Genomic DNA, 12,917 nt, shown 5'->3' with positions numbered 1-12,917 from the left:
AGGAAAGGGGGAGAGGGGAGACGGTTACTTCAGATGTAAAGAGATAATAAAATCATGAAAAGAAGAGTCTTAAAATTTATTAAAACGTGTATAAAAATGAATAATATAATTTAGATATTACTTAATTTTTAATTTGTTACATTTTGTTATAAACGAACAAGAATATTCCATTGGTTCAAATTTAAATGAATTTAAATTAAATTTTTAGTATTTCTCGTCTTTACTAAATAATTAAAAAATTATTAAAAAGATATTGTTTTATTAGTTATCGTGAAATAGTCTTTCTATATTCAAATTTATCATCAAAGGAATCTATATATATACCCATACAGAATTTCTAGGAACACGATAGTTAATTCGTAATACTGTCTCACTCCCTTTATTTTGATGTAAAAAAAAGTAATAGAAAATAACTGAAAACTCACCATTCGTAGAGAGCTTCTTATCGCAGGTAGTGACCATAAGAGACGCAGATCCTAAATAGCTGCCATAGAAGAAAAGATATAGTTTAATAAATTATTAATATTACATGTGAGAACCCGTCATTTGAAAGACGAGTGAAGCACGAAGAATGAAAATTGTATTTAAAAATAGAAGAGGGAAAATTATGGAGCAAAAAAATTTGTTGGCATAGGCACGCCAAATTTCAAGAATTTTCGCATAATAGCTGCAATGAAATTATATTTAAATATTTTTCAACATTACATTAAATATTTGAAAAAACTTGCCACAATCACTTCGTTTCCATGTACTGCATGTTTTCTTCATATTTTCCAACACTATGTATTTCAAATTCGCAAAATTTTTAAACAATTTGTTAAGAAATTTACGGAGATGAAAAAGTCGCGTACCGAATTAGTAACTGAAAATGTGAGGTCATGTGAACACTACGTGTGACATTCAAAAAGTTGTGCAAAAATATGAAAATATAGGGAACACTTCGATGGAAAAGATTATTCAAAATGAATTAGAGATATTTATAAATGTAAAAAATTAAATTAAAAATGTAAACTGTATTTTTCTCATTAGTTTTATGTTTATTCAATTTTATATAATTTTCATTTTAATAATTTATGAACTTTGTTGACTTAGATAGTAACCCGCCCTAAACTAACGTACGTGTGCAGTTTCCTACCGACGCGACGCGAACTTTATTAGAGTGATTTGTGAGTGTGATTGGAAAAAAGGGATGACAAGCTGCTGCAACAGGACCAACAAAAAGCACTTGAGAAAAGCTTCTTTTCGTGGACAAGTAGGTCAAGTACAATCACGTAACGTACATAATATGGTTATAAATCGGTATAAAGTAGAAAATATTGATATATATATATATATATATCGATTAAAGAGTAGAATATACCATGATCCTTGTTGCAAGTGCGACGCCAATGATTCCTACTTTGTTTTGTAATATGTGGCTTTCTTGTTTAAACAACGATTAATTTGACGTATTTATACAAAATATACAGAGCTATACGTAATATTAATGTATCTTTTTGAAATGTGATATTACAGCATAGTACTGAAGTTGAACATTTTTAACATATGCATACTTCGGAGAATGTGACATACATACATACATATATGTTATGTATGTACATGATTCACGATCGAAATCTTTATATATATATGAATATCGATTATGTTTTTAAGAATCTTGTTCTATATGTAGTCATTTGATCTTTTTCTATACTTGATTCATTGTTTTAATGCAACCGGGAATCCTTTTGTATCGGAACATGGCTCGGTAACAATAAGTACATATAGTCGAGATTCGAGATCGTACCGCTGATTCACAACGATATGCAAATATGGCGTAAAATGGTTGCACTCATAAAAACGAATGGAAGCCATATTGAAAAATATTCCGTTACTTGTTTAAATAACATTTGAACATAATGTTCCTTCTAGAAATATTAGAGTTTAGAATAGATTATTGAATAGAATAGATTTCGATATTTTAAATCCATATGTAAAAAATATAAAATAAGATTCAAAAGTAACATGCGATTACACGAAAGAAAATTTAGACCAAACATTTCTGTAATTATTTTTATTTCTTCTTTTTTTTATAATGAGACGAGTGAACAAAGGACCAATTGTACGATACACACTGTACAGTAAGCAGATAACAATATTTACAAACGTCTGAAAGATTTTAGCAGGTTGACTCTTCTTTTGATAATCGTATTTACTGCTCAGTTTTTTGTTATACCGAAAAGAATAATATGCACATTAAATTAATAGTATTTTTCTTCTCGAAATAATTGATAAAGAGTTCGTACGTATACGATAGACGTATTTCAGCCAAGTTATTTAAAAGAGACATTTTGAAGATTATTTATTAACATTAGTATTTTCAAGATCCCATCAATCGTAATGTAATTATAAATATATTCGTATCATTTTCGAATTATATGCCTCTCTTTCTGTACAATATTTATATTTGCGATTGATATAATATAACTCGATATTTGTCGCCCCTGGAAAATTGCACTCGACAATTAGGTATAAAAACGATGTAAAATGTTTTATTTGTACAGTATGTATGTATATGTATTTTTTCGCTATTCTATCTGAACGTGGCTTTCAAAGGTGTTTTGTAATTTGATATAGCAAGTTTATACGGAAAATCATAGGCGTCAGTTACGTAGAAACCATATTCCTAGATTCTAGATTATCTTTGGTATGCAAGAATAGTGAGAACAATAAGTTTTTATTTTAAGGCCGTTGATTTTTCTAAGTTTTCTAACTAGATTGGTTAAAAAGTGTACGATAAAAAATTTCATTAAATTTAGCTATATCTCTGATAATTTGATATTTCTTTCCTTCTATGTTTGTTATAAACTTATTAACCAACAATAAGTTCATACAGGGAAGTGGTGATAGTATACATACGCCTGTATATATACGTGTATCCATACACATTATATCCGTGTATACATTAGATGCATAAATTTATGTTGTATCATATCAGATATAAACAACAATTTTCTTTTTTCTCTTCATTTTCAATCTAATAGTTAAATTAAAATTATTATACTGTACCGCGACTGCACGGTTTAGTACGTTATCCTTAAATTTCGTCAACTTGGAGCACACTGAAATGTGCGTTAAGGAATAATCATATTTTGTGCTTACTGACATTTTCATATATATTAAGATGACAAATGTTTCTTTCGTAGTTAGTTTCTCGGAAAGTGTAAAAAGTAGTAGAATACGTGAGAGTAGGTTAAATATTACAATATGTTTAGCTTGAATTATAAGGTGAGGAGCATAGAAATAGTATAACAAAATATATGAAATATTTATAAAACAGCTGCTTTCATTGACATTTGTGAAATGATGATATAATAAATACAAATATCGTACTTTACACGCTTTATCTCTATGACGTAATATATTCGAACGATTATTTTAGAAAACATTGGTATTGCATCATTGTTTGTGCGCTCAAGGAATGAGAATGTAAGTAGGTTAAACGATTGATCATCTTATGTTTCAATTCTTATATTCGTTGAAATCAAATTGTAGGTACCGAATCGTGGGTGCCCGATATCGTAAGTAGACGAATAATTTTTTGACGTTTCACAAATGACGATGAAAGATGAACGAATACAACTGTTGTGCATGGCCAAAGCCGTGCCTTATCACATATTTTTAATAGCGATATAATATTTACATTGAATTTGTTCAAGAAATACTTACAATTGGATACATCTCCCGCGTAATAATCTCGTATGATATATTCATTTTAAAATTAATCATTTGAATAACCTCCTTCATTAACGTACTTGTCTTACCTACCTTGAAATCAACATCTTTACTGCGATGATAGATACTACTTTATAATAACTACTGTCTAATTTGGACGTCAGCGGATACATCGAAATTTGTTGTGCATATTATTGCTACGCTAAAGTTTAAAACTTCGTACTCCCCGATAGATCTTAAAGTCTTTCGAAGCGAAGACTTTGCGATATTGAACGTTGAACGTTCTTCTCACATATGTGAAAGTGAAAACACGAATGCTCTTAAGTAATACGTTTTGCTGATTTATTTACAGCAAAATTACTGCAAGAGAACATCTTTAAATAAACGACATAGTTTCTGCTAACTAGGTATAATCAATCACAGCGACACGTATGCGTATGGAATGACAGAAGCAAAAATTTTCTATAAAAGAAAGTAGATTTCCAATATTTTATATCGTTATCCGAATTTTAAACATTCTCGATAATAATATAGGAATTAGTTAAAAAATACCTTTTCAAAATATCTTTTAGATCATGAAAAAATGTACCAACAATTCACTTCGCATACGATATATTTTTTAGATTAAAATTTATGGTTGTACACGTATTCCATTCTAGAGATTCGGATCAGACGGTGAGATGTCGAGTCCCTAAATAAATGTAAAAGTCTCTCGGATGAGCAAGGTTATAGATATACTCGTACGTGTATTTATAGCTTATCAATGCTGGCGATCCTTTCATTTTTCTTTCTTTGGACATGTTTCGTGTCGTAAAAAATTCTTATATCATTGCTATACTATACAGAAATTTATTCAATTATCGTAGGATTGTTTTTGGGATGAAGACAATGTCGATCGTTCGTTGCTAACTATCGATTGAATTCAAGTATTCCAATCCGTAAAAAAATGACCAAACTGTTGATTCTAGATTTCATAGGAGTCGAAATACAGGTGATAAAAAGTGAACGAATTTGAACACTTAAAATGAGTGGTTTTGCTTCTCGTTGCTCTATTTTAGTCATGAAATTTGTCTTTTGCTCTTGTTTCGTGTACAAACATCTTGCCTTCCTGGGTTACGTGTTCTTCTAAGGCTTATAACCCTGATATGTTTCTGGAAACGTTCAGCTATCAAAAGGATCGAATTTCAACGATCGAGATTCAGGAAGTCGGCGTAGAGTGCTAAACGCTGAATACAAAGACGCGTTCTCGGCATCGCCGGCACTAAATCTGTGCGATAACTTGTTCTTCCGAACCCACGTAGAGTTTGTTGGTTTATATAAACGAGGAATGTGTCGATCTCCATGATTATTACCGTAAACGAAATCAGCGTTTCCTGAAACAATAACTTTCCTGTATATTACAACTTTTCAAAAGACTGCAATCTAAAAATTCAACTCTACTGTTCTTGTTGCTCATTCCTCGCAATTGTATTCCTTCTAATCACAACGACGAAAAGTTTGATATTTTAAAAATACCCGTAGAATTCATATTTTAACTGTTTGCACATTTTTCGATAATAAGTGAAAAAAGAAATTAAATTCGAATGGTTACCTTGTGCGAGAGACGGTGATTGTGGCGGTGTCCCAACAATAGGTGACAAGGGTTCGTATGGCGGTGGCGGAGGAGAAGATGGCGATGGTGTAGGAGACGGTGGTTGTCTCAAAAGAGTATCCGGATCGAGTTCGAGGATCCTTAGAACTCGTTGAGGATTTGCTCGAATCCAGGACTCGAACAGATCCACAGGCCAGTCGGTTTGAGTGGATGCATCTAACATTCTTCTAGGTGGGTCCCAACATATAGCATCGGGCGGATGAGACGAACTTCTCGTCAAAACGCCACTCCCACGACTCGCGGGCGTTGGCAAATTTGGATTACTTCGAGGCGAACACGTTAATATTTGTAGAGCTTGAATGGCATTCCTCACCTATTTTTATACGAAACAATCGGGAACGTTAGACCAGCTGAGAGTGGAACGAACGTTTACCGCAATATTTACCTCGTAACTCAACGTGGCAACGTCTTGGTGTAACGTAGAAAATTGTGTGTCGAGTCTCTCCACCGATCCTCGAATATGTTCCTCCATTGATTCTTGAGCGATTATCTGAGCCGCTCTCCCTCTTACTAGAACTCCTCTTCCGGTTCTTTTTGCTTCTCTATGATCATCCCTATTATACGATGTAGGATATTTGAAGAATTTTTTAAGAGTGAAAAAATGTGGTGAAATCTCACCTGAACTTGGCATGTCTAGGACTCGTCGTATGTAAAGGCGATTTATTTTGTGGTGATAAAGGTGAAGTCTCCCCTTCGTCAGGCATATTTTCGTCGTCTTCGCTAATCGATGGTAACGTTAACGATGGTCCGTTCATATCTGACTCTTGCTAAAGGTAGATAATTAAGAAACATTCGTATGAATTTTTGTTTGTTTTTACTCTTACTATTGGACGCTGTCAATATGAATATCGGATTTCAGAATCTTCATAGAAACAGCTAGTATACGTAACGTTTGTTTCAGCTAGTAATTTGCCATTAATTTGTACATTTTAGTATTTTACTGTTACAAGGAACGTATGGAAATGTCCAGATACTTTTGAGCGGTATTTATTATACAAGTAGATTTATGGGTTGATTTTTCAGAAAGCTCTTCAATTACCGACACTGTGATATTAAATATTAATAGTTACCTCAGCTTCGTATCCCTCTCGTATATTGTAAGTGAGATCATGTTGTATATCATTTGCAAATTCATGCTGATACTCGGGATACAGTCGAAGTACCTCGACTAATCCATGCATATTTATGCATTTCAAATCACAGTAAGTCAACGCTTTAACGTCACAACTTGATTTGACTACTACGTCTGCGGCTCCTCCGCCACCTGTTCCACCACCGTTACTGCAGTGTTGCAGATGAACGTTTATGTCACAACCTACTAGATCGCCTTTGCCTTTAAACGAAATCAAACACTGTGTGACATCTCAGTCCTCATTTTTCGAATATAGTCAAAACTACGAACACTGTGATATCGTACCTAAAATCGCGACGACCATGTTGTTTTGCACAACTTCCATCGAGCCGTTGCATAAATAATATATGTACGAGAGTGCATCTCCTTTGTGAATTAAAAATTCGCCGGGGGCACAAAAATTATTTTTAATGCGAAGAGAAAGCAGTTTGAGACAACCCTGAGAAGCAGCTTCGAATATCGGTAAATTTAATATTTCTCGATGTAAATGCATCGAAACGTCACCCCGGAGTTCCTCGGGAAATTGTTTCAAGGTCTAAAAGCAGTAAGTCTCGCGTAATCGTGACTAATTGTGAATCACAATACGTTTGGCAATTTTATATGATACAGCGTAATCGAAAGGCTCATAATAAAAATCTCTTGTCAGATTTTTCGATCTTTTAGGTAACAGAGATCGAAATACATTGCATAGATATTACAACATATCGTTAGAGTATTCTTTTGGTTCCCTAGAAAAGAAGAAACGCGAACAAGAATCTTTTCCTTTATAAGCCTTTGAATCATAGCGTTTACGTGGTTTACCTCGTGTATATCGATACCGTGATTTAAAGACCACATAGTTTGGAAATAGTCTTGCATTCGCTGTTTCAGTTCTTCGGGGATCTGATGCAATACGAAAAAATCCTTGAGATCCCGCAGTTTTGTTTGGTATAGCGATCTTCTAGAGTAAATTCTTTGAATAATCGCTGTCACGTTACCAAACACGACGGCATGCATCAGAGCTGTAGCATACACGATATGTACAATGTGGAAACATTTTCTATCGTAAGTTTTCCATTCAAAGTTTATTCCGTATTAAATAATATTATTTCCCCCTAATACATGTGTATGCAAATTCTTATATTGATTAGATACGCGTGCGGCAACTAGTAATACTTGGTTAATTAACTTGAATAATTAATTGATAATCCTTACGGAATAATGTATAACATATCGATCAATGATGATTACTGACCACCAATGAGCATCGTGCAAATGGAGAAGAATTTTTCGGAGAATGTATTGGCCGACACATTTCCAAATCCTACCGATGTTAAACTACTGCATGTAAAGTACAACGCTGTGATGTAACTTTCCGCGTGCGTTACGTTCTCCACGGAGATTTTTAACCTTTCTGCCAGTGTGTGAATCCAGCCTGTAAAATGCGTCCGATCAAAGTCGATTCGAATGTCAGTAGTTCATTCTCTATCAAATACATCTATGATTGTCGCGTTGATATAATTGCCTTGTATGTTCTCTTTGAGCTTTTTAATCGGATATTATTCATTTACGCGAACGGATTAAACAGTAGTGTATTAAACTGTAGTGTATTAAACAGTAGTATTACGAGAGTATGCCTAGAGGCAAACGTCTGCAGTTAAGTTATGCGATACACTTTCCCATAAGAGAAAAGTTTGCAGACTGATACGAATACAGTTCTAACTTTCTCAGGGCATCGATTCCATCTAGAATGTAGTGCTCTCCAAAACAAAATTCCTTGAATCGAATCATGCAAGATCAATCTGTATGTTTAAATATGTAGACACGGAGCTTTTTGTTCAAAATGTACGGTTCTTGCTTGACTTTTGCGTAGACAATCAAACTGTTCACGCATGATGAATATCCCATTACGATGTATCAGATATATTAGATAAATATCGATGATTCGACTTTCGTACATTTCCAAAACTTTCTATTTCTCCTTTTTAGAATTCTATCAAATATTATTTTAAACGATTTGAGCGGTAAAATACTTGACGTTACAACGCAATCCTGCTATGGAGGCATCTTCGGAAAATTCTGATCATATCACAAAATTGCAATAAAATTTAATAGTCTATTAAAAAGATCAATAATGCAGTTATTAGAGAATGTAATAAAGGCGAGCCGGGAAAGAAGCAATTGTTTTATAAAGCACTATCGTTCGCAGCGTTGATGGTTAAAGTTGTAAAAAGTTACGTCTGCTAACGATGAATTGATTTTTTAACAAACGCCGCCTGCTAGCTTGGGTGAAATAGAATTCCACGCTAGAGCCGCTCGCTCGTGTCATTCGCAAATTTCTGGTGCAGTAATGCGATAAACGGAACCTTATCTTATTTATGTAAAATATACAGATCCATGACGTACTAAAAACCATATGAAAACGCGAAAAAGCTGTCATAAATGCCGAAGACCGTATGTGCTTGTGCAAGAAGCACGGAAATAAATTTGAAATTTTAGTATTTAAAGTTTTATACGCGAATTTTTATTTGTTAGACGCGAATTGACGTAAAAAGATGGAAAGAATAATTTCTAAAGCAATTTCGTAACATTCGTATTGATTTTCACGAGAACACGTATAAAATTGTTAAGGAAAATTTACAACTACCTTTTTGCGCGAATATTTTTTTGTCCATATAAATGTTAAAGAGGAAGGGATTATATCTCGACTCGTAGATATTCAAGTGTTTCAACTGTAAATGTTTCGTGAATTTGTGTCTTATAAAAATGATATTATTATATGAAGATCGAACTTACCGAGATCCCAATCATCGTCGTTTCTCAACCTTTCTTTTTCCGCGATAACGAACCAAATGCAAGCCAACCAGTGTGCCACCAAGATGAAAAAAAGCATTAACATCGTCAGAATGACGGCACTGTACTGCGAATATCTATCCATCTTTTGGAGTAACCGCGCGAGCCTTAATAATCTTGTCAGCTTTACTAAATGAATGTTACCATGTCCCGATTCCTATGATAAAAGATGCGCTATTAATAAACATGAAATACGTTAATCGAAGTATTTAGATCGATGATATTAGTTGTAATTCGTTTCGATATTAAATATGTACATACTAATTTATCGAAAAAATAGTATTGTAGCAAATCGATGTTGGATTTCCATATGTTAAATATCCGCTTTGATAATAACTGACGTTAATTACGTATTCTTGTTATAGACTCACGACGACTAGATTGTACCATTCATGTCGAGATATGTCGTTCGATTCAAGCTGATATGTGACCGTGTTCCGGAGAGAACGCGAAGCTTGGAATCGGTATGTCGTTCAATTTAATAATACGCGGACCTTCCCTAAATGAACTTCATTCATAACTCGTTTTCAAATGTGCAAATAGCGTATCGTACACGTGTCTTCCTTACATTTCTCAACAGGACATCCAAAGATTTTGAGTTAGAAAGGAAACTCTATTATTCGCAATCGAGATACAGATTTTACAAGGCAATTTTAAGTTAACTTGCAGCTTGCAACACGGGTATATTAGTACGCGTAGTATAAAAGTTTCAGGGTCGAGCTATCTAAATAGTTTGAAATAGTTACGGATTACTCACCTCACCGCTGTATACGTCAGAAGCATAGAGAAAATCAAAAGGCAAAGCAGCGACAAGATCGACGAAAAACCAACCCTTTAAATAGTTCACGGCTATACTTTTGCTGTTGCTGACAACTTCACCTTTCCTGCTTACGTACGTTGTTCGAAAGTTTAGAATGATATCTGCGGAAAGATGCGTGATTTTAACTATTGTTTTCAATGTTTAACTATTGCTTTCGTTTTCGATAATTCTATTATAATTGAAGACCGGAGGAGGAAAATTCGATAAAAGGGTGAAAATCACGCATTTAACTTTAAAATAAAATAGACAGACGATTTTCTCCCTTGTACTTTTCAATTAATTTTAATCCTACAAACTTTGATCGTACCGCAGAATAGAAATTTTAGCGAGTAGAAACATCGGACCTCTGTTTGTGTTTTGATCAAAGAGACAAACTACTCTCGCGATCCCTTCCCTTCCCTTATTGAGTTTCTCGACGTGAAAATGCAGCGCGTTAAGGAACTTTATTTCCGCAGGATGAACTGCTTTTAATCTCGTTAGCAAACAGGATTTCTATCTCAACATTCGCTCATTATACTTATCTACGAATTGGCTAAACGAGTCCAAGTAATTTCATATCAAGTTATGCATACGAATACTAGGTTTTCGAATACAGATAAATTGGACGAGAGGAACGATACACATCGACTGATAAAATCCTCCTTTCACAGGATGTTTTAACTTTCTCCACCTAAAATTCATCAGTATATTTTTCTAGATATAAATACGAAATACGAAAATTTTATTATAACATAAACGTAATATAATACGATTTTTTATTCGACTGGACGTTCTGAGAAAATCAGGTTGGACAAGTTTAAACTGCCCTATATTGTACTCACAAATAAAATTATGATTTTTATCCTCGAAGAGATACGATCTCGTCGAACACCAGTGAAGAGTTCTTACTTTGGACATCGTTATTCGATATTCGCTTTGAATATAAATCAATTCAGTGTTTGTAAAGCGAATGTCGCATTACTTGCGAAAACTGACTCAAGGGGAATTCACTGCATCACGAAAATTGAAATAAAACCAATATTACTAGCGCGGTAAGAGAACTTCTTGCTTTCTTTTGTATATTGGTCTTATATGAATAAATAAACAAATATATCGAGATTAAATTAAATTTCTCTGCATTCGCGCGAAGAAAATTGCACTGAATGGAGCTAGTAGTTGAAACCAACGATTTTACAAGTATAAAGCGGATTGGAAACAGGGAAGCGAGGAATCGTTGCTTTCGAACTTAACGAGCTTCTCGAATTACCAATTGGATGAGAAGAGTACCATTCGCGTTCCTTTTTGGCCGAATTACTTTAAAAGCATCGCCAATCGATATATCGAACTGTCTCTGATTAGTAATTTTAGGCTGATTACGATAAAGGTCTGTTCTCTCCTCGGCCCTTCAATATTTTAAATCAGTCCCGAACGAGACAAATAAATCGAAGAAATGATACCCACCGGTTATAAAGAGCGCTTCGACAACAACGTCGCTAACCATCGTAGGCCTATCGATGTTAATAAAACTCGCGTTAAAAGGGACGACGATCGCCACATAAAACGTCGCAATGAGTATTAACCAGTCCCAGCAAGACTTAAAGCCACCGTAATGGCTTAGGATGAACTGAGATTTTTTGATTCCCGTCGTTTTGTATTCTGGCAAGGGTGGTGCAGTGGAATGCAGAAGGTTCTATAATAATAGTACATCATACGTGAAAGCTTTCTATGGTAGGTAAATGTTCGGATATTTTTGTGAATCGCTAAATGTGAATGTAAATATAAGCGTAAATGTTCCCAAGGTAAATGAAATGGTTCAAGCTGTTCTTAGAAGTAATTAAAACTGGAATGGTAGCACTTACATTATTCAATTTAATTTTGTGCTTATTGTCCTGTTTGTAATGGCCTGATAATTGATAAAGGACGGCGCGACTCCTTCTTCTGCCATAATTAGCTGGAGGCGATTCTGGATCGAGACTGCCATTTGCATCTGAAATATAATTGTACCATCGCCGTATATACTTTACCCTTTGTACAGTTTAAAACTGTACGCTATATGCAATCAAGGAGTTCGACGAAGAATGTATATTTATATTTAATTATTTATATTTAGGCGATAACGTCGTATCGGTTTACACTTTTTTTCCTTTGATCTTCGATCATTTTTTTTTATTGGGAAAAAATAGCGTACACCGTAAAAATATCTCCCATTCCTATGGGATACGTACATACGCAGCTTTTCTAGGTCAATTTTGTAAATGACTAACACGTGCAATGCCATTACGCGTAAATTCTACAAGAAAAGCAAACTATTGGAAGCTTCTGATTTGTGCTCTTTGGTGTCTTTGCTTTCATAATAATCGTTGCATTAGGTATTTATGTGCAGCGTGTAGCGTGATCGCGGTGTAAGAAGCACGAAACGTTAGATACGTTGAAAAAGTATGTACATTGGGAACGTTTAATCCATACCCGATGTATGGTCCGTGCTTGGATACTTTGGAATGCAATTCATCAGTCACGTCGATCGAAATGCATTCCAGAGAAAATCGTTTCGTCAGACTGAGTTCAGCAGCGAAGCTTGGCTAGAACTCACCACTATCGAGCAACTCACACAGCTGAAGGTTCTTCGTGTGGGTGATATCCTTATGCGAAGCCAGAAACAGAACGACGTCGCCCTTTTCATTTTTGATCGGAACAATATCGAGCAGACAGTCGAATGGACTTCCTGCAATCAAAGTCGCATTCTAAATCTCGATTAAAACGTCGATCATCTGAAATTTATAAGCAAAAAC

The 12,917-nt window shown here is 34.5% G+C and overlaps 1 protein-coding gene and 1 long non-coding RNA gene across 5 annotated transcripts in view; one reads left to right on the top strand and one right to left on the bottom strand.

The window, feature by feature from the left end:
- Window positions 1–287: 287 nt before the first annotated feature.
- The window catches only part of LOC126922754 (uncharacterized), a 35,251-nt gene continuing 22,621 nt past the window's right edge, over window positions 288–12,917 (top strand). Inside the window, exon 1 of the long non-coding RNA XR_007712918.1 lies at window positions 288–1,252. This is a non-coding gene — a long non-coding RNA (uncharacterized LOC126922754). The remainder of the gene's footprint in view (window positions 1,253–12,917) is intronic.
- LOC126922681 (potassium voltage-gated channel subfamily H member 8) overlaps window positions 2,265–12,917 on the bottom strand; it is a 28,641-nt gene continuing 17,988 nt past the window's right edge. Inside the window, exons 4-16 of one of the 4 annotated variants that reach the window (XM_050735477.1) lie at window positions 12,719–12,850; window positions 11,988–12,115; window positions 11,590–11,818; window positions 10,087–10,250; window positions 9,273–9,486; window positions 7,732–7,911; window positions 7,299–7,498; window positions 6,783–7,032; window positions 6,436–6,698; window positions 5,984–6,132; window positions 5,751–5,919; window positions 5,306–5,678; window positions 2,265–5,087 (exon numbers count right to left, since the gene is read on the bottom strand). In XM_050735477.1, the coding sequence (XP_050591434.1) occupies window positions 4,876–5,087; window positions 5,306–5,678; window positions 5,751–5,919; window positions 5,984–6,132; window positions 6,436–6,698; window positions 6,783–7,032; window positions 7,299–7,498; window positions 7,732–7,911; window positions 9,273–9,486; window positions 10,087–10,250; window positions 11,590–11,818; window positions 11,988–12,115; window positions 12,719–12,850 (2,663 nt within the window). In that variant the 3' untranslated portion in view covers window positions 2,265–4,875. Of the gene's footprint in view, window positions 5,088–5,305; window positions 5,679–5,750; window positions 5,920–5,983; window positions 6,133–6,435; window positions 6,699–6,782; window positions 7,033–7,298; window positions 7,499–7,731; window positions 7,912–9,272; window positions 9,487–10,086; window positions 10,251–11,589; window positions 11,819–11,987; window positions 12,116–12,594; window positions 12,851–12,917 lie in introns of those variants that run through there. The other 3 variants (XM_050735478.1, XM_050735479.1, XM_050735480.1) reach the window with 3 other exon arrangements.

Source organism: Bombus affinis, chromosome 12, assembly GCF_024516045.1.
Source record: "Bombus affinis isolate iyBomAffi1 chromosome 12, iyBomAffi1.2, whole genome shotgun sequence".
Lineage (NCBI taxonomy): Eukaryota > Metazoa > Arthropoda > Insecta > Hymenoptera > Apidae > Bombus > Bombus affinis.
This window is presented reverse-complemented; position numbering and strand designations above follow the sequence as displayed.